General features: G+C 25.0%; 1 protein-coding gene across 1 annotated transcript; it reads left to right on the top strand.

The window, feature by feature from the left end:
• Positions 1-30: 30 nt before the first annotated feature.
• Positions 31-9,465, top strand: LOC112708005 (oxysterol-binding protein-related protein 1B). The gene is made up of 10 exons (XM_025760086.3): positions 31-590; positions 3,419-3,778; positions 4,363-4,456; positions 4,918-5,342; positions 6,300-6,455; positions 7,220-7,387; positions 7,482-7,622; positions 8,051-8,290; positions 8,481-8,594; positions 8,870-9,465. The coding sequence occupies exons 1-10, from the start codon at positions 126-128 to the stop codon at positions 9,047-9,049; spliced, it is 2,343 nt and encodes a 780-aa protein (XP_025615871.1). The 5' UTR covers positions 31-125; the 3' UTR covers positions 9,050-9,465.
• The last annotated feature ends 12,532 nt before the right edge of the window (positions 9,466-21,997 follow it).

The raw sequence follows: 21,997 nt of genomic DNA, 5'->3' as shown, positions 1-21,997 counted from the left end.
ATTAGCTTTCTTTTCTTTTCTTCAATTTCTTATTATTATTATTATTATTATTAGTTGATTACTCTCTAAATTCATTCCCATTCTCCAAAAAATTAATCAAAGCTACGCATTATTTTAATTTATCAATGCAATCGTCCCGCAGCCACAATGAAAACGCCGCCGAACAGTCATCGGCGCCGTCGCGACCCCGCCTCACCTTCCGATCGCTCTCGGCGGTGGGATCTTCCTCTTCGTCGTCACCCTCACCGGCCTTAGGCCGCCACGTGAAGCGATCAATCTCCGCTTCCGCGAGATTTCCGCGCCAAAACAGTATGGCGCGCGAGGTGGTGCTAAACGACGTCGTTGGGAACGGGATTTCAGGAATACTGCACAAGTGGGTGAACTACGGGAGAGGGTGGCGGCCGCGGTGGTTCGAGCTACACGACGGCGTTTTGTCGTATTATAAGATTCATGGAAACGATAAGCTGGTGTTGAACGGTGAATTGGAGAATGATTCCAAGGTCATCGGAGTGGATTCCCTCCGCCGCATCAACACCCACCGACATTGCCCTTCGCGCCACCGTAAACCTGTCAGCGAAATGCATCTTATGGTAATTTCACATTATTTTTTATTTATTTATTTTTTGTTCTGTTTTTTTTTTTTTTTTTTTTACCGGTGTTAGATTTGAGGTGCAATTGTGGAAAATCATACCAACAATTTTAGGATTTGTTATGGTAAATTTTTAAAAAATGATTTTTTTGAGTTATTCTTTTAAATTTTTAAAAAAAATAAAAATAATTTTATGTTTAAATATTTTATGTAAAAATATAAAAATATTTTTATGTTTATTTATTATGTAAAAAATATTTTTTTATTTTTTTGAAAAAATATAAATTATAATATAAAAAATTATTTTTATTATTAAAAATTTATTAGACACACTAAAAAATAAAAAAAATAAAATACAGTTTTTTTAATAATTTAACGGTACCTAAAGAATCTTTTAGTATAATTTTATTCATTTCTTTTAATTTAGAAAAATTTATTCAAAGTTTGAAGAAAATGCATTAAATTATGCCCAGAAAGATAGATATTAAAGAAAGATAAATTGTAAAAAAAAATAATATATTTTGTTTATCATTATCAATATTCAATAGAGCCTTATTTAGTCATTTTATCAAAATTAAATATTCATTAGAAATTATCGTAATTATAGACAGTGGCGGAATTTGAAATAAAATTTTGGGAGGCAAATAGAAAATAATTATCAAAATGCTTTTGATATGGATTCTATTTAAGATAAGTTCGTCTAATCTCATCTCTCTAGTTTGGATGATATTGTCAAATTTAAAGCCATTTTTCAGGATCTCGTTCCAAAAAATTAAAGTCAAAGTTATCAATTTTTGAAGGTTGTATCTCACTTTTTTTTGTGATTCATTAAAGTAGAAGAACTATCTACAGATGTTGATATTGTAAAAATTATATGTTCTCCTTCTTAAATATTAGCCTTCCTTTTAAAAATGCATCAATTCTTTAATTTTTCATTATTATTTTATATAAAAATTTGAATATATATTCTGTAGAATATTTAAAGAAGAAGTTAGAAGGACAAATATTAAAATTTATAATATTTATTGAATTTTTTTATCAATTTATACAAATATAATATATTAATATTTATTAAAATTTTATTATTTTTTATCATATAAATAATTAAATTAAATAAATAATAAAATATAAAAAATATTAAATTAAATAAATAAAAAATATCTAATTTTTTATATTTGAACTTAAAGTAGAGAGAGTGTTGTTTATTGAACTTATTGAGTACTTTAAGTCATAGTAAAGTATTTAAACCAATTGAACTATTTTTTATCTTTTAAAAAAGTACTACTAATTTTTTTATAAAAAATTTGGGGCCATGTCCCTTGTCTGAACTAAGCTCCACGAACATATATTTTTTTTTATTTATTTTTTATTAGTTTCTGTACATATAAGTTAGTCTAATTTATACCTATGCTATGCTGTATGGAATTTGCACAAAAATTGATGAGGAGCATGCATTGTATACATCATTATATTTTACATGTTGATCGAAAAATTGTTATTCAGTATTATTTATAATATTCACTCAAAAATTTATTTTCTTATAAATAGTGTACTTAGCAAACATTATGAAAACGTAACCTTATTAAATTTTTTAAATCTTAACACGTAATTTAGAGACATGTTTAATTTGAGTATCGTTACTATGTTGATATTAATCATGAAAAATAAATAAATTTCTAATTTACAAGTTAAAATTTCCAAATTATTAGTAAAATATGGCTTAATAAACCATAACTGCTTTAAATGTACTATTTACATAGAGACACACAAAAAATGTATAAAAAATATATTTTTTTATACCTTTTAAATAAGTATCACATAAGAAATAAAAGGTTAATTAAATTAATGTAGATGCCCTTATAAACACCCCCAATTTTCTTGGGTCCTAAGTTTATAAAATGTCGTTTCCTTTGAAGCCTACCATTTTTTTTAACGCGGGACATTAATTAATTATCTACAAAAAATATTTATTTAAATTTTAATAGAATATCATTAGAGTAAATAGTCAATCTAATTTTTAAAAGATAATTTATTTTTTAAATTATTTTTTAAAAATACTTTTAATCAAATTTATCCTTCAAAATTTTTATTTAATCATATTAATTCTTTCGTCACTTTCATTGCTAATGGCATCAAAACTTGCTAAAATAGCATGTAAAATGGTACCACAATGCACAATTCTAATTAACAATTAATATGATAAATTTATTAAGTTAGATCAAATTAATTCTAAATTAAAAGATTTCAATGTCTCAAAATTTTTTTCTAGTTAGATTTTAATTTGATCTAATTTTATAAATTTATTATCATATTAATAGTCAATTAAAAATCTTAGATGGTGTGAACTGTAATGTCACTTGTATCTTATCAGCAAACTTTAACGCCGTCAACAAAAGATACGACAGAATGACCAACTTAATTAACTTAAAATTGAAAAGAAAATTTGATTAAAAAAATTTTCATGATAAATTTTAAAAATGTGATCATTTAAAAACGAATTTAGTCATTTACTGAGTATCATTATTTCTAGATTTTTTCTATTGACTTAAATTCTATAGCTTCATTTTATCATATCATAATATGGTGATTTATTATATCAATTATGTTAAATACATACTAAAAACCAGTCATAAAATTAATCACGTATTTATATAAAATATATATAAATATATAACGACTAATTTAATAAATGATATTTAGTGTAACCTAACATTTTTGTTATTACATGTTCAATGATGATTTTCATAATGGTGAATGGGTGAGGATCATATATGGGTATGCTTATTAGGTTGCATAGAATATAAGATTGAATTATTGAGGTGGGTGTAGGTGTGTTCGGTAAAAGAGAACAAGAATGACGAGAGGAGGTTCTCAATAAGCACCGGAACCAAGAAGAGGCTGCACCTTAGGGCTGAGAGCAGGGACGACCGGGAAGTTTGGGTGCAAGCCATTATGGCCGTTAAGGAAATGTACCCTCGTCTCTCCAACAAAGAGATCATGGCCCCTGTTGCCTCCGTCGCTGACTCTACTAGCAAGCTTCGCCAACGCCTTCTTCAGGAAGGCGTCAGCGAAGCTGCCATTCGAGACTGCGAGGATATTATGGGAGCAGAGGTCTTATACTTGCGGAAGCAAATTGTTGCTCTCAAACATAAGCAGTTGATGCTAATGGACACACTCCGCCATCTTGAGGTATTATGCATATTTCTCATTTATCATTTAAGATTTCAATTTTTTTTTTATATATTTTAAAAGGAAAAAAATTTGTGGTACCTTGTAAATTTTTATATATAAGATCTATTATATGATGAAAACTCAGGTATAGTCGGTTTCACGTGAAATTAATAACTGAAAATCGTTAGATGATTTGACTGATTTGACTAAATTTTTATCCAACGACTCTCAGCTATCAACTTCATCTGAAGTGGACTGCATCTGAGTTTTCATATTATATATTCATGCTTATAATAAGATATATTTTTCAAATAGAACGTGAGATTTATATATAAAAATATATCTCACATTTTATAAGCATGTATGTCCACTTATGTGTGAAATAAAAGCGAATATGAATAACACAATTCAGTTTTAATATATAAATTGAAGTTTTAACTATAAAACGTTAGTTATTTGTAGCTATTGTAGAATCATAATTTTTCTCTATATTTTATGCATGTGGCATTACTGCTGCTGTTTTGAGCATTGGTTCTTTATAATATATAATTTAAATATTGTTTTTTATTTTTCCTATTGTTGAATTTTCTTCTATCTTCTAGACAGAGAAGGTTGACCTGGAGAACACACTTGTTGACGACATAAAATCAAAGGATAATGATCCCTCCTATCATTCTTCTCATGAAAAATATAGTGGTAAATAATTATACTCTGATAATTGGTTTAATGTCTTCTTCTTAACCATTTTTTTTCTAATTTTAAAAGAAAGAAACCAATGAGGTACTTACAAGTCAATAAATATTAATCACAGTATTTAACAATAGATATCTTTATCCTAGAACAAAGAAATAAAGAAAATAATATTACACATATTTCAAAGTAGTGAAAATAATTATATTTTTTCTTGTTTAACAATTAAGAAGACAAATTAAAAAAAAATATTATGTATACACAGAAATTCAGTTATTAAGTTAGTTATTATATATTTTTTGTATAAATACATGTGTTATTTAACTGATATTTTATATTTTAACATCTATTTTACACGGATGACTGATTTGGTGATTGGTTTTTTATATTCACATATCATAATTGATCTAAGAGTATTATTTACATTAATTACATATTATTTTATTTTTCATTATCCTGTGGTACAGATGGAAGTGTGAGTGATTCTTCAGATGAGCATGATAGACATGAAGATCAATTTGATGATGAACATAATGATGCATTCTTTGACACACAAGATTTTCTTTCTATAAGCCATGACTCTGAAGAAGAAGAACAGGATGAGGACTATGATGAAAATACTCCAAATGAAAGTGAAAAATCTTCAAGAAGACTTAGTTGTGTTGGATTGTTCAAGTATCCACAAGTGAAGAGGAGAACAAAGTTGCCAGAACCAGTTGAGAAGGAAAGTGGAGTGAGTCTATGGTCAATAATAAAAGAAAACATAGGAAAAGATCTTACAAAAGTGTGTCTTCCTGTTTACTTCAATGAACCACTCTCATCATTGCAAAAGTGTTGTGAAGATATGGAGTACTCTTACCTTCTAGACCGAGCATCTGAATGGGGTAAAATGGTTAGTTCCTATATATATTTGCATCAATGTTTCATATGATGTAATCATTGATTAAGTGTTTGTTTGTGCGGCATAAGTTGATAAAAAAAAAATTTCAATGAAAAAAGATTTTTTATTATTTTTTAGAGTGTTTGGTAAATTTTTAGTAGAAGAAATAAAATTTTTTTTGAGAAGCTACAATTTAATTTTTTTTAAGATTTTTTTTAAAAAAATATTTGTCACATAATAAATAAATAAAAAAATATTTTTATATGATTATATCCAAATATAATTAATAAATAAAAATATCTTTTTACATGAGATATCTAAACATAAAATTATTTTTATTTTTTATAAGATCTTTTGAAAAAAAATTTCTTAAAAACTTATCCAAACAAACTCTAAAATTGATTAAGGCAGTAATGGAAAAAGCAAATTATACTAATTAATCTCTTCAAAAGTTTAGTAAAATTTATTGCAATCATTTTATTTGTACATGTTATATTGATTTTTTCTAAAGATATTACGTGTATTATTGAGCAAATATTAATGGAAGTGAATGTACAACATTTTAGATTAATTAAGAAGTCAATTTTTTTTTTCAATGTATCAATTATTTTTTTATTTTAAATTTTAAATCTTAAATTCTAATCATAAACTTTAAATTGAAAAAAAGTTTAAAAAATAATTTTATAATAAAAAATCAACTAATATTTAATTAATTAAAAATTAGTTATCTATACTTATTACAATTTTTTTTTGTATATCTTTCTTTTTTATATATATATTTTATATTCATTTTTATCACTAATCGTATTTTACACAGAAATATAGCCGTCTAGAAAAATTAACATGTATAACTTATAAAAAAAAAAGAACTAACTCAAATGTTGTTAAAAAATAAAATATAGGATTTCACTATGCAAAGCTATTAAAAATAAATAAAACTAAATTATATAATTTTGATTGTAAGTGCAGGGTGATAGTTTGATGAGGGCACTACATGTAGCAGCATTTGCAGTTTCAGGGTATGCAAGCACCAGTGGTAGAAGTTGCAAACCTTTTAATCCATTGTTGGGTGAGACTTATGAGGCTGATTTTCCAGACAAAGGCTTTCGCTTTATCTCTGAGAAGGTATATAAATGCATATCATTCTATTTCTTTTTCTTTCTAAGAAAAATTCAATTCAAGGAAAAAGATATTATCTGTATTACTTATTATTATTTAGTATTGATATATAATTTATCCTTAAACAATTCTTATCGAGGAACAAAATATAAAAAAAAACGTTAGGGAATTATCAGAATATATTTTTTTGATAATCACTTAGTCATCAACTCAATTTTTTCAGTCTAATAATTTAATAACATATTTTATCTTATATTTTTAAACATTGGCTAATTAATGACTAAAAATAATAAATTTTGATAATTCTCTAACATTTTTCGTATATAATTCTGTTTCTTTTTTTTTAAGAAAAATTCAATTAAAAAAAATATTCTGTATTACTTGTTATTTAGTATTGATATATGATTTATCCTTAAATAATCAATCTTTATCAAGGAACGAGTGACTGTATTTCTTTACAATTAAATAAATTTTAGTCTTTTATGTATTATATTTTATATTAATAGTTTAAATTTAAAATATAAAATTTAGTATTTAAGTTTAGAATTTAAGATTTAGTATTTAAGATTCATAATTTTAGGATTTAAGATTTATAATTTAGAATTTAAAATTTTAAATTTAAGATATAAAATTTTGTGTTTTAGAGTTTAATAAGTGTTCTACTTCATATTTTTTCTAGATCGCATTAACATTTGCCTTATATATTTTCTTTTATTAAATAATACATATGTTTTATTATTGAAGTACTTACGATGTTGTTGTTGAGATAGGTCAGTCATCACCCCATGACTGTTGCATGCCATTGTGATGGCAATGGCTGGAAATTTTGGGGTGACAGCACCTTAAAAAGCAAATTCTGGGGAAGATCCATTCAGCTTGATCCTATTGGTATTTTGACTTTGGAATTTGATGATGGAGAAATCTTTCAATGGAGCAAGGTATATCAAGTTTTAATTATGTCATATATTCTTAATTATTATTATTAGCTTATTAATTAATTATAACTAACATCTTGTTAGTATATATCATCAGGTGACAACATCAATTTACAACCTTATTCTAGGAAAACTCTATTGTGATCATTATGGTACAATGAGGATAGAGGGAAACCGTGACTTTTCATGCAAGATTAAATTCAAAGAGCAATCAATCATTGATAAAAACCCTCACCAGGTGCCCTTTCATATATATATCTTACTAGGAAACTATTTGAGGGAATTTTTTTTTTTTTAACTATTTTGATTATCAAGTGTTTATCACATTGGCTGTGATCATTTCTACTTGAATTTGATGTCACTTCTTCACTCTAAATGAGAGAGGTGGTATCCAATTAAAAAACAGAAAAGTTAAGGGCAACCATTTTTGTTTTTACCAATTTTAATCAGTTTTTGATGGTATTTTTTTAGGCCAATTTTAGGGTATTTATTATTTGCTGTTTAAATTTGATTTAATATTTTTTTATTAGCAGTTAGTCTAGATTGTTGAATTAAAAGAATTAGACTGATAATTAAAAATACGGACTAAAAACACTAAATTCTGTTGGCTCTTGAACTTTCTCCTTATATGTAAGTTAATGCATTGTAATTTAAGTTGTGTTGCAGGTGCAAGGCGTAATAGAAGATAAATATGGAGAAACAATGGCAAATATATTTGGAAAATGGGATGAGAGCTTGGTCTATGTTATTGGAGGGAATTCTAATAATAAGAAGAAAGGAGGGAAAGGCTCTAATTCTTCTAAACCCATTCTCATTTGGAAAACCAACCCACCACCTGAACACCAAACAAAATATAACCTTACACAATTTGCCATTACACTTAATGAAATCACACCTCGACTCCAGGTTGGTCTTCTAGAATTTGAACGTCACAAATTCACTTTCATTTTTATTTTCAGTTTAATTTATGTTTTCTATTTTTAATATTTTATTTCTACCTAAAAGGAAGTTGAAACATGGTAATGAAAATAAGAGGATTAATCTTCTAAAAGATGTGGGATGTTTAGTGTTGACTTTTTGAGTTAATAACACACAGGAAAAGTTGCCACCAACAGATTCAAGACTAAGACCAGATCAAAGGTATTTAGAAAATGGAGAGCATGACATGGCCAATTCTGAGAAGTTGCGGCTGGAACAAAGACAGAGAGAGGTACAAAATATTTTCTTTTAAAATATTTTATAATTTATTTTACAGAAACAAATATTTTATTAATTTTTAATAAAATACAGTTAATAAGAATTTAATTGAAAATTTTTTATTTTTTAAACGGTAAGAATTTAATTAAAAATTTAGTAAAATTATAAAAATAAGTATAATAATTAGTTTTTTTTAAATGATAAATATTACAAAATTGGTAACATATATTATTATTATTATTATTATTAAATTGATGAAAAACATTATTATTTCATCATAATTGGCAGGCAAGGAAGTTGCAAGAGAGGGGTTGGAAACCAAAGTGGTTTGTTAAGGAAAATGGAAGTGAAAGTTATAGTTATAATGGTGGATATTGGGAAGCTAGGGAAATTGGAAATTGGGAATCTTGTCCTGACATTTTTGGCCAAATCTTAAATACTTCTGAGTCTAATTCCCCAACTACATGAACTCTCATTGAACATTTTAAGGCCACTTATTAAAGTTTATTTTTTTAAAATATATAATATAAGGATTTCCTAGCTAACTATTTTCTATAATTTTTTAAAAATAGTTTGATGTATATAATGTATTCTAAACTTCAAATTATTTTAATTTTTCTAAGTGTCTTTAAAAGTACTCGTTATTAAAACTCATAATTATTCCCAACAGAATAGCTTTCCAATTCCAACCGATAACAATATTATTTCTTGCTGTCATTTGCTCAATTATTTCAATGTTAGGTTTCGGTATAAAAGTCATAGTTGATTAGATTCTATTGTTTATGAGAAGTAAAAAAAAACTCATTAATTGTAATTGAACATACATAAACATTGTTCTTGTAATGTATATATCTTGATGATCCATAATTCTGTATATGTGTTAACTTCTGTAATTTTATATGTGCTGCCGAGTCAAATAGATTTAGTTATATCTGAATTCAGTCATAATATTTTTATTTTACTAAATTCGTCTCTAAATTAATTCGAAAAAACTAGTTAACTTTAAATAATCAATATTTAATTAATCAATTAATTATGCTAAATGTATATCAAAATTAACTATTAAAATTAGCTACTAAAATAGAATATAAATTAAAATATAAAATATACATTAAAAATAATTTAAAATACATATATATTTATATATAAATTTATGATGACTAATTTTTTTATATACAAATAATATTTTTGTAAATTAATATATAATTTTAAAAATTATATATAATAAATTAATAATTTTGAAATTTGAAATCGCTAACAAAAAACTATTCATGTTATCTATTTTGTTAACATTATCTTACGAATTATTAACATTTTGTAATTATTATGAATTTTTTGTTTATATTATTATTAACATTTTGTATATATTATCTATTTTGTTTATATTATAAGTGTGAATGAATTAATTTAGATGTTTTAATTAAATTTTAAATACTAATTTAAGTTGAAATTATTGTGTGTCCATATCAATGTATATCAAACTGTGAATTTGGTATTTAACAGTGGTGATTTTTGGACCAATAAAAATTTAATTTCTGAAAGTGAGATCTCTAATTGGTTATTTTAAAAAATAAAAAATTTATTTAATGCAAGTTAAAAATTTTAAGAACTATTTTAAATATAGAGATTACTCAAATAAAAATACCTAATTCATTTTTTACTAAAGATGTTTTTATATTGTGTTTTAATTAGTTTTTTTATAATTTATTCAGTAGTATTTCTCATCATATATTATTAAATTTCTTAAAATATTTTCTTTTCAAAAATAATAAAAAATATTTAAATTGGACTAAAACAAAAAAGGTAATATATTAACAATTAAATTTTTCTAAAATTGTTTTTATAAAAAATATGTCACATTCATAATATATATATATATATATATATATATATATATATATATATATATATATATATATATATATATATATAAAACAAGCTTAAGTCTCTCAAATTTTTTACAAATAAAAAAATAATTAATTTATATTCGTGCGATATATAAAATAATTACTATATTATTATTACATTATAGATTAAAATTAACTAATTTAAATTTGTTTTCATTTTTAATATAAGCACTAAAAAAATTACAAATAAAAAAATTAATTTATATTCATGCGATATATAAAATAATTACTATATTATTATTACATTATAGATTAAAATTAATTAATTTAAATTTATTTTCATTTTTAATATAAGCACTAAAAATAAATAAAATTTTTATAATTAGATGTAATATAATAAAATATATATAATATTAATTAGTTTTAAAAAATTTTGAAAAATTTCTAAAAAAATTCTAAAAAATTCTGAAAAAAGTAAACATAAAAAGTGTTCATAGAAGTAAATATGTTTAAAAATAATTTTTTTTATTTTATGGATATATTAGATATTAGATCCAAACATAAAAAGTGCAGATATCGAATTCGATATGATGAATTTAGTGTAAATTGTATTGAAATTTTAACTATATCTAATTTGGAAACACCCCTAACAATAATAATTACAAAAATTATAATGATTATACTTTTAACTAAGAGGAGGTCCCAAAAAAAATGTACTAAATACAAGAACAATTTAATTAAATATTAAAAAAATTTACTTTAAATCAGTTGGACTTTTTTGTCCATATATATATATATATATAAAATGTGTAATAATAATAATAATATGGTAATTATTTTATATGTTACACAAATATAAGCGTTTTTTCTGTGAACTTAAGAAAGGTTTTGTAAATCTCTAGTCCTGTTATCGACTTTTTTGGTATTAGCCCTCCTATTATCGATTTAACTCATTTATAATTCGGATGATAAATTATTTGGTGATGTGCTTCTTTTTTTACTGTGACATACTTATTATTATTATTATTATTATTATTATTAGGGATAAGTATAATTTTGATCCCTCAACGTAGAGACTGAAATTTTATTTTGTCTCCGGCCTTTTTTTCGCTATAAAATGGTCCAAAGGTTTCAGTTTATTTTAAAATCGTCATTTTTATCAATTTTATTTTTTTATTACCAAATTATCCCTTATTAAAAATTATAAAATAAAATAAATATAAAATAAATAAAAAAAGGAAAGAAAGGGATACAGAGAAGCGGGGGTGGGGAGAGAAAGAAAGGGAGTGCGAGAAACGGGGAGGAGGGGGGAGAGAAGGGGTCCTCGCCGCCGCCGCCGCTGCCGCTCCTCACCCTCCTCGTCGCCGCCTCGCTGTTGGATCTCACTGCGAGGGTCGAGCCGTTTCTGCTCCTCCTCCTCGCCCTCGCCGACGTCGTCGCCTCGTCCTCGTCGTCGCCGCCTCGCCCTCGCCGACGTCGTCGCCTCGTCCTCGTCGTCGCCGCCTCGCCCTTGTCATTGTTGCCCTCGCCTTCTCCAGAACTCTGATGATGATGACGATGATGAGTTTAAGTTCTGGGTTTCTTTTTCTGAGTTTGAGTTCTAGATCCTAAGTAATAGGTTCTGATGATGTTGATGATTTTTTGAGTTGAGTTCTTATTTTTTTGAGTTTGAGTTATGGGTTTGTTTGAGTTTTGGATTCTGGATTCTTGATGATGATTGAGTTGAGTTCTTGTTTTTCTGAGTTTGAGTTCTGAATCTGAGTTCTGGGTTCTGATGAAGATGACGATGATGATGTTGATTTTTTTAGTTTTGGTTGGTGTGATGCAGATGGTGATGGAGTGGCAGTGGGTGGGGGGTGGTAGTGGTGGTTCGGATTCTGAGTTCTTATGATTCCATTATCCATGATGATGATTATGATGATGATGGTGGTGGTGGTGGTGGTGGTAAGTGGTGGGTGGTGGGTGGTGGTGAGTGTGGTGGTGGTGGTGGTGGTGGGTGTGGTGATGGTGGTGGTGCTTATGCTTGTGTTTCTGTTGGTGCTTTGCATGATTTTGGAGAAAAAGGGATAGGGGCATTATGGTCCGAATGACGGTTTTAAAACAAACTGAAACCTAAGGGACAATTTTGTAGCGAAAAAAAAGCCAGAAACGAAATAAATTTTCGACCTCTACGTTATGGACTAAAATCATACTTATCCCTTATTATTATTATTATTATTATTATTATTATTATTATTATTATTATTATTATTATTATTATTATTATTATTATTTTCCACTTTCAAAAATTCATAGATAAAAGTGAAAAAATCATAAAGTGCAATCATGATTTTAAAAATAATAGGGTCAAATTATTGTCATAACATAATGGAAGTATGAAAGTTTATCATTCTCCTCTAATATAAGGAACAAAATTTCTTTCAATAATTTATTTAACGTTTAACAGAATAAAAATAAATTTTACTAAAATAAATTTCAGTACGTGTTTAATATTTTTATTCATCATAAAATACTTATAAAATTATTTGTAGATAAATTTTAGAAAAAAAGGCATGATTTTTAATTTTTTATAGATAAACTTTATTTTTTGTTTTATCTTTTAATAATATTAATTTTTTACCTTATATTATTATTCAATTATTTTTTAATTACATCTAAATAAATTATTCTTAATAAAAATTTTTTTATGTTATCCAATTATCTTTTTTAGAAAATAATTAACTATTAAAATAATTAAAATTTTCACAAAAAAAATAATAAAAAAATTATGAACGAAAAAAATTAACCATCATGATCATTTTTTGTATTTTTATTCATATTTTAATTATAAACATATATAAATAAAATTTGATTATATTATTTATGAAATATAACTATAGATATAGATAAAATTTAGTTATTTACTTATATATAGTTTCATTGTATTACTTATAAAGTTAGATTATAATTATGACTATAGAATTATTTCCGTATTTTTATATGTATGGCTAATTGATAGTGTTGAACATTACCCTTAATTATAAATAAGGGTTATAATTTAAAAAATTAAAGACTCGAATAAAAAAATACGAAAAAAATGATGTTAAAATATTCTAACTCTTTAAAATAAGAATATTTGAAATTTAATTAAAAATTATTTAAAATCTAACCTCAACAAAAATTTATATTCAATGTGTTTTATATTAAATATATTTAATAACCTATTATATCGTATTGGTTGAACTTTGCTTTTATAATATTAATTTTCTAATAAAACTTTATTAGAAAGAAACTACCTTTTTTAGAATTTTTTAAAAATTAATTAATATTATATATATTTTGTTATACTGCATCTAGTTATAAAAATTTTATTTATTTCTAAGAGTTATATTAAAAATAAAAATAAATTTAAATTAGTGAATTTTAATCTATAATATAATAATATAGTAATTATTTTATATATTGTATGGATATAAATTAGGTAATTTTTTATTTGTAAAAATTTTAAAAGGTTTGAACTTGTTATCGATATAACTCGTATAATAAATTTTATTTTAAAAAAATCATATATATATATATATATATAAAATACTGATCGATGAGTATGACATTTTTTATATAAATAATTTTGAAAAAAATTTAATAGTTAATTTATTATTTTTTTGTTTTAATTCAATTCTAAATGTTTTTATATTTTTTTGAAAAGAAAATCCTTTAAAAAATTTAATAATATATGACGAAAAACGCCGAATAAATTATACATCAATCAATTAAAATACAATACAAAAATTCTTTTAACAAAAGATGAAATAAATTTTAAATGTTCTCTTTAAATATTACCTTCGTTGATAACGATATATTTAGTTTTATCAATGGAATTTGTCCAACGAGCATTTATACACTAAGACAATCAATAAAAGTTGCTGATAATCCTAAACATTCTGGTAGTTTGCAAAAATATTTCTTGGGTAACAATTTATTACATTTTACCTTCATTTTCCTATTTGAAGCCGTCATAGTATTAGTATGTACGATTTAGACTTCATGATAAGTAAAAATAACTAAGGTACTGTTGCAAAAGCCACTTATTCTAAAGAGCAACAATAACATTAATAAAGTAAAATTTCATAAGTGGCGTTAAGGTGTTTACGGTACGGTTTGGATTAGATGATTTTTTTTAAAAAATTCGATTCGATCCGATCTAATTTTGAATGGTTTGGATTATATTGGATTTACGGTTTTGTAAATTAAAAAAATTAAATATATATAACAAGTCTCAATATCAAATTTTAAATAACCAACAATGACATAACAAGTCTTAACAATATCTTAAAAACCCAACGATAACATAATAAAAAAAATAAATTATAAGTTAGTTAAAATAATAAATAAATCACATTTTGAACATAAAACATATTATTAAATAATAATACATGAAAAATATAAAAATATAAAACAAATTGAATATGTTATAAGTATAATTGTAAACATAATAATAAAATAATAATATTATAACACATTATACGGTTTAGATTGGATTGGATCGGTTGTGAAAAGTAAATTCAAAATCCGATCCAATCCAGCAGTTTACAAAAAATAAAATCTAATCAAATTCAAATTAATACAATTTTAATCAATTTTTTATTTGGATTGAATTGGATGAACGATTTAATTTGAATCGATTTAAATTTTAACACCCCTAAATGGCATCAGTTAAATATAGCACACTGATACAGGATAATTTTGTAAATATGTAGCTCCATCATGGATAGCAAACTATCAAATAGACAAATACTTTGCAATTTGCATATAATTTTATACTAACACAGTAACACTCAACCCTCTTCTCATTACTGTCATATCTATTATATCTATTATATATTTTTAATTTTAAGGTTAAAATGTGTTATATATTATTCTCTTATTACAATTGAAATTAATTTTTTTTTAAATTAAAAAACTCTCTCCTCTTTTCTCTTCTTTTCAATATCTCTATCATTTCTTCATTCATTCTATCTCTCTTATATATCATTATCAATGACTAATTACGAATTTGACAATTAAAATATAAAATATAACATTCTCTAATTATATTTAAATTAAATTAAAATACTAAAATTGAAATATAGCTATATTATATATTATATTTATATATTACAAACTAATTTAATAACTAAAATGTGTCACATGACATTCTCTTATTAAAATTTAGAGAAAATATTTTTCTCTAAAATTAGTAAAAATTCTTCTTATATTTTCTTATCTCTCTCTCTCTCTTTTTTCTATTTCTCTTTATCCTTCTCACTCTATATATAATTTATAATTCATATTTTATATTAGTAATTTGACAAATCAAAATGTGTCACCAGATATTTTTATTATAATTAAAATAAAAAAATTTTTTAACTTTCAAAATTAACAAACTCCCTCTCTCATTCTTCTTCTTTATCTTTCTCTCTCTTTTATCTCATTCTTTATTTTTTTCTACCTTTATGTTCTATAAAAAATAAAATTAACAACATAATATAATTATATATATTTTTTATTTAATTTTAAATTTTTACTACTTATCTTTTTAATATATATTTTTACTTTTTTTAAATATTTATTAAATATAATTTTAAAAAAATACTAATATTGTAATTAAAAATTAAAATCAAGATTCAATTGTTTTAAAAAAATGAGTTGATTTTATAACTATCAATATAAATTTTTTTATGTTAATATCTAATTATATTTTTATATATATAGAAAAAATATTATTTTTAAATAGCAAGTATAAAAATTAATTATTTCTATTTGTGCAATAAATTTATATCTAATTAAATATAAAAATATACACGTTAAATTCTTTCAAATTTTAAATAATGAATGCTAGAATTAAATAAAAAAATTAAACTATTTCATTTAAAAATAATAATTCAAAAACTTATTATTTAATTTTATTTAAGACTCTGGTCTTCTTAGCCGATGGAGATTTTTATCTCTTATAACCATTTTATAAAAATAATTTAATGTTATAAATTTTTTGTGTCATAATCTATAATACCAGAATTAACATAATTTTAAAAAATTTATATTTCTGTAATAATAGTATTACGGATAAAAATACTAGTTAAGTATTAAAAGAAAGTAACCAAACTCTTCTTAAGTTCTTATAGTGACATTCAACCTTTTTCAAATAGTTATTCCTGTTTGTTTAATTAGTATATTTTAAATAATAATTCTTTAAAAAGATATTTCGTTTTATTGATAGTTCCTTTGGCATAGTCACTAAAATTATAATTCGAGTCTAATTCACAGTTTTTTTTTGACATTATCATTAAAGCCGGAGAGCTAAAAGATAAAATATTTTTAATAAACAAATTATTATTATAATTAAATTCACTATTTTTCTATGGTCACATTTTTACATTACTTTTTACAAACTTAGGTAAGCCATCTATTACGCTATTATAATGCTTTGAAATAAAAAAAAAATTAAGGTAATAATTAATTCAAACTAAATATATTACCCTACTATATATATATTCAACCTAAAAAAATTCTTCAATTCAATCAAGTATTCTTTTTGCTTGAGTAGTCTCCTTTAAACAAATCTTTTATCCATTAAAAAACTCAGATGATGATATAGTTCCTACATAAAAAATAATTATAATAGTGTAACTACCATGCATAAATAATTTTAAAAATTTAAAATAATGAATTATATATTTTCTAATTTAGTGAGGATTAAATTACATTAACTAATTAAGAATGAAAAGATAACTTACTATGATTCGTCACGAATGTTATTTTTTCTGTTTTTTCAGCTAATTTCTTTAGAATTTTTTGTGCATGGCTCGCAACTTGTTCTTTCGTTCTTGTTTTGACATAATCTTTCGAAATTCTTTTCCAATTACGTCCTAATTCTTTATATCCTCTAAGAAATAACCTGTGAAGACATTTTTTAAAATAATTATTAACAAAATTTATTAAAAAATTACAATGATATATGATACTTAGAGGATTTTTTTTCAGAAATAAAATAGAAAAATTAATTATTTTTCTATACATGATTTTTTAACTTTAATTTTTTAAATACGATTTTTTTTATTTAGGGCTAGTTCACCTAACCCCTGGTGAAGTTCATTTGAATTTTTTTCAAATTCACGTAACTCAAATTTTTAAGCCATTATCATAATCTTTAAGGGTATATGGGAGTACACAAAAATACATAGACAACAACCATGACTTCTTCAATATTACTAGCAGCAATGACAACCATTATCATCGTCTCCATACATATACAGTACACAGAAATAAGCCATATTTAACAATAATTTTTTTTTCATTATAAATTAAAAAAACCATTATTTTTATTAAAAATATGACTTATTTCTGTGTATTCTGAAGATGATGATAATGATTGCCATTGTCCCTTGTAAAGTTTAAGAATTTGAGTTAGCAATTTTTTTTATAATTTGAAGGGGAATTAACAGGGGTGCGGCGAACTTACTTTGAAAAAAAAAATCGTATTTAAGAAATTAAAGTTGAAAAATAAAATTTAGAGAAATAATAATTTTTTTATTTCAGAAAAAAAACATATTTTTAGATATCAAATCTTTTTTTTTATTTATTTTTTGGACAAAACACTTCGATAAACCAAATGCACCATTAATATTATTTGAATGTCCCAAACCAAAAAATACAACATCAAAGTCCCAAAGCTTGTTGCTATATAAATCGAATGCAATAGATTCGAATAAGGTGAAAAACGTTAATCGAATGAAAATCGAATCAAGTAGATTCGAATTAAGTACATGGTTAAAATGCTAATAAATCGAATGGATTAGCTCCGATTTACATGTTTGATTCATCTTTCATAATTCGAATCTAATAAAAGATAATTTTTATTAAATTAGTTTTTAGAAGATAATTTTAAAAATTATCTTTTAAAAACTAATTTAATAAATTATTTTTTAAAACAAAAACTTTATAGCCAAAATTCACGCAAATTGAATCCATTAGATTCGAACAATGGGAGACGAAGCGAACATGTAAATCAAAACCAATTCATTCGATTTATTAATATTTTAACTATACACTTAGTTCGAATTCACTTGATTTGATTTTCATTCTATTAACGTTTTTTACTTCATTCGAATCCATTAGATTCAATTTACTGTGTTTTATTATATAAAAATGTGTTTTAGGATTTTGATATTGTATTTTTTGATTTGAGACATTTAAGTAATATTGATATGCATTTAGTTTATTGAGGTGTTTTTGGTTTCTGAGTCCAAGAAAGAATATTATGCTCGTATAATAATCAATAAAAGTGGAGGAAAAAGCAATAGAATAATACATACTCTTTCTCTTGTTGAGTCCAATGAACTGTTTTCTTTCTTTCAGTAGTCTTAGTTAAAGGTTGGTGTTCGATTATGTTGGTGTTGGCAGGTTGGTTTTGTTCACTTGTTCCGGGGAGGGAGGGTGGATTGCGTTCCAATGTGGTGGGAGGTGCAGCAGGTGCGATGGAGGTGTGATGCAGATTGCTATAAGATTTATGGATGAGATTGATGTTCTTCTGGAAGCGTTCCTGTATCTGCTCGGGGGTCTTCCCGGGGAGACAAGCAGCCACAGCCTCCCACCGGTTCTGCATTTCTTCCGGAAGACATTCAGCAATAATTATTTCAAACTGTTTGTTCTCATCCTCACTCCAGACGGGCTCAGGCTGTGCCTGAGGTTGTTGATAGCCACACACGTCAGCGGGAAACTCATGCAGAGGCGGAAGCTGCAACTGAGGCTGTTGGTTACCACCGACATTGGCGGCAAACTGCAGCAGAGGCACATCGGTGGCAAGCTGCGACGGAAGCGGAAGCTGAGGCTGAGGCTGTTGATTACCACCCACATTGGCGGCAAGAAGGTGGTTTTCGTCCCCAGTCCAGACCGGATGATGCAGAGGCAGAGACTGAAACTCAGAGGGCCACTGAAACTGAGGTGCTCCCATGTCGAACTCTTTGTTCTCATCCCCACTCCATACTGTCTCAGGCTGTGCCTGAGGTTGTTGATAGCCACACAGGTCAACGGCAAACTGCGGCTGAGGCAAATTGGCTGGAAACTGCCACAGAGGCACATTGGCTGCAAACTCCGGCAGAGGCAGAGGCAGAGGAGGCAGAGGCTGAGGCTGAGGCAGAGACAGAGGCAGAGGCAGAGGCAGAGGCTGAGGCAGAGACAGAGGCTGTTGATTGCCAATTGGAAACTCAGGAAGAGGCACATTGGAGGATGAGGGCGACTGAAACTGAGATGATCCCACGTCTGCGGCAAACAGCTCTGCGTCCGGAAGAGGCACCTCCAACAGTTTCATAATTGAGAAAGGATCAAATTCTTCTTCACTCATTCTTGGATTAACTACTTCTTCTTCTTCGTTTTAGGATTTCAAATTAGACTATGGGTACTTCTTCTTCTGCTTAGAATTTTCAATATGGCCAATTTTATAGTATCTACCACGAGTTCTTTAAATTTTGCTTAATTTATCTTTTTTAATATTTAATTTTTTAAAAATGAGTTATTTTTATATTTTTTAAATTAAATATTAGTTTATAATCTTTTTAGATAAATAAACACTATCTTTTTAGCACTATTTTAAATCTTTTTATTATAATTTTTAATTGACCAATTCTATGATATTTATGAAGAATTCTCTAAACTTTGCTTAACTTATTTTAAAAATTTTTTTTTGAAACATAATAGTCCCATTAATCTAAGTCGCAATAGTTTAAATTAGACTATATTGATTTTGCTTTTTAATCTAACACCCCTCATGTAATCATATATCCTATTACAATCTGATTGAATGACAAGTGTAAAAAAAAATTGCTCTATGAATACTAAAAAATTAATCATGACGTATTTATATTATTATATATGTTATACATATATTACATATATTTTTTTAACAAATTAGTTCGCCAATAAATAAGTAAACATTTTAAAGTAAAATAATTAACTTCATTATGTTAGAATAACCAAATATTTTTAGAGTAGTATAATTGATATTTTTTTTTGAACATCAAGTTGTATGTAAAAATAATTATTTTAAATGCTGGGATTTTTTTCGAATAAGGCTAGAGTTTAGAGTTGGACGGATCCAGGAATCTAAGAGTAGAGGGGGCGAAAATTAAAATCTTGTATAATCAAATACAATGCTATATATTTAATAATAGATATAATTATAACTAATTTTTTAATTAAAAAAATTAATAAATACTTATCAAATAAAAGAATTATCTCAGTTTTTATAATTGTTTTATAATTTTACATCTAATAAAGTATAAACTTATATATTTTTAAATATTTTGTTAATTAATTTATTTTATTAAATATTTATGTGACAGTAAGTTATATTTTTATATTTTATATCATTAAAAAATATAACATAAAATAATATAAGTTAATTGCACTAACAATTTTGTTATGTGAATTTAAAATATATTAAAGTATTTTTATATAATAATAGGGATAAAAATTAATCAAAAAATAATAAAAAATAAACAACTAAATAAAATTAGAAAAAATAATATCATAAATAATATTAAAGTATTTTTTATATAATTATAAATGTTAAAGTTAATCTTAAACAAATGTAAAAAAAAACTCTAAATTAAATAAAAAATACAAATAATATAAATATATATAGAGAAATTTAAACCCTAATACATAAAGAATAGTAACTCTTTTTATTATTACCACACTATTAAATTTTATTATATACAATACATCTATTATAATAATATATGAGCTTTTAAAATTTGTTGAGGGCCAAGGCCACTACTTGTCCCCTTTGAGTCCTCCCTAGACTAGAGTAATTATCTTTTTATTTTTGAAATACAAACACTGAAATAGATATAAATCATGCACACATAAATTTTAAATTTTTAATAAGACATGAGACATAACATGTATACATATAAAATATAAAATATTTTTAGATAAATTGTAATAATATTTTAATTATTTTTAATATTTTTTTAATTATATAAAATAATTTTGTATTAATAAATGATAATATATTATTTCTAAACTCATTTAAAAAATGAGGTCTGCTACACATACAAGTCTTTTTGACTTACAAGTCTTACAAGTTGCTAACGGGTTTTTTAATGCGTTATTCATCCGGTTCCTCTTCCTCTTCCTCTTCCTCTTCCTCTTCCTTTTCTTCTTCTTCTTCCTCTTCCTTTTCTTCTTCTTCTTCTTCTTCTTTTTCTTCTTCGTTTTTTTTTTTCGATTTTTATGGTTTTTGAAATCAAGTTTTTCCTCTTCCTCTTCCTCTTCCTCTTCCTCTTCCTCTTCGTTTTTTTTTTATTTTCATGATTTCTGAAATCAAGCTTTGAAATCGTTTTGAAGAAGAAGAAGCAGTAGAAAATGAGAAGGAGAAAGAGAAAGAGTTCTGAATTATGCAACGAATTTTAGGTGTATTTTCGTAATCCTTTGGGTGTATTTCTATAATCCTTTTGAAGATAATGGAACTTCAGAAATACACCCAAACGATTACAGAAATACACCTAAATGATTAAAGAAATACACCTAAAGGATTACAGAAATACATCCA

Source organism: Arachis hypogaea, chromosome 8 (assembly GCF_003086295.3).
Source record: "Arachis hypogaea cultivar Tifrunner chromosome 8, arahy.Tifrunner.gnm2.J5K5, whole genome shotgun sequence".
Classification (NCBI taxonomy): domain Eukaryota; kingdom Viridiplantae; phylum Streptophyta; class Magnoliopsida; order Fabales; family Fabaceae; genus Arachis; species Arachis hypogaea.
Note: the sequence above shows the minus strand (reverse complement) of the source record. Positions and strands in the feature narration are given on the sequence as shown.

What these genes read in the sequence shown, in the direction of transcription:
- LOC112708005 (XM_025760086.3), top strand. Translation starts at nt 126, where the DNA reads ATGCAATCGTCCCGCAGCCACAATGAAAACGCCGCCGAACAGTCATCG. An exon ending in CATCTGAATGGGGTAAAATG is followed by an intron (nt 5,343 to 6,299) that starts GTTAGTTCCTAT and finishes TTGTAAGTGCAG; the next exon opens with GGTGATAGTTTGATGAGGGC. An exon ending in AAATCACACCTCGACTCCAG is followed by an intron (nt 8,291 to 8,480) that starts GTTGGTCTTCTA and finishes AATAACACACAG; the next exon opens with GAAAAGTTGCCACCAACAGA.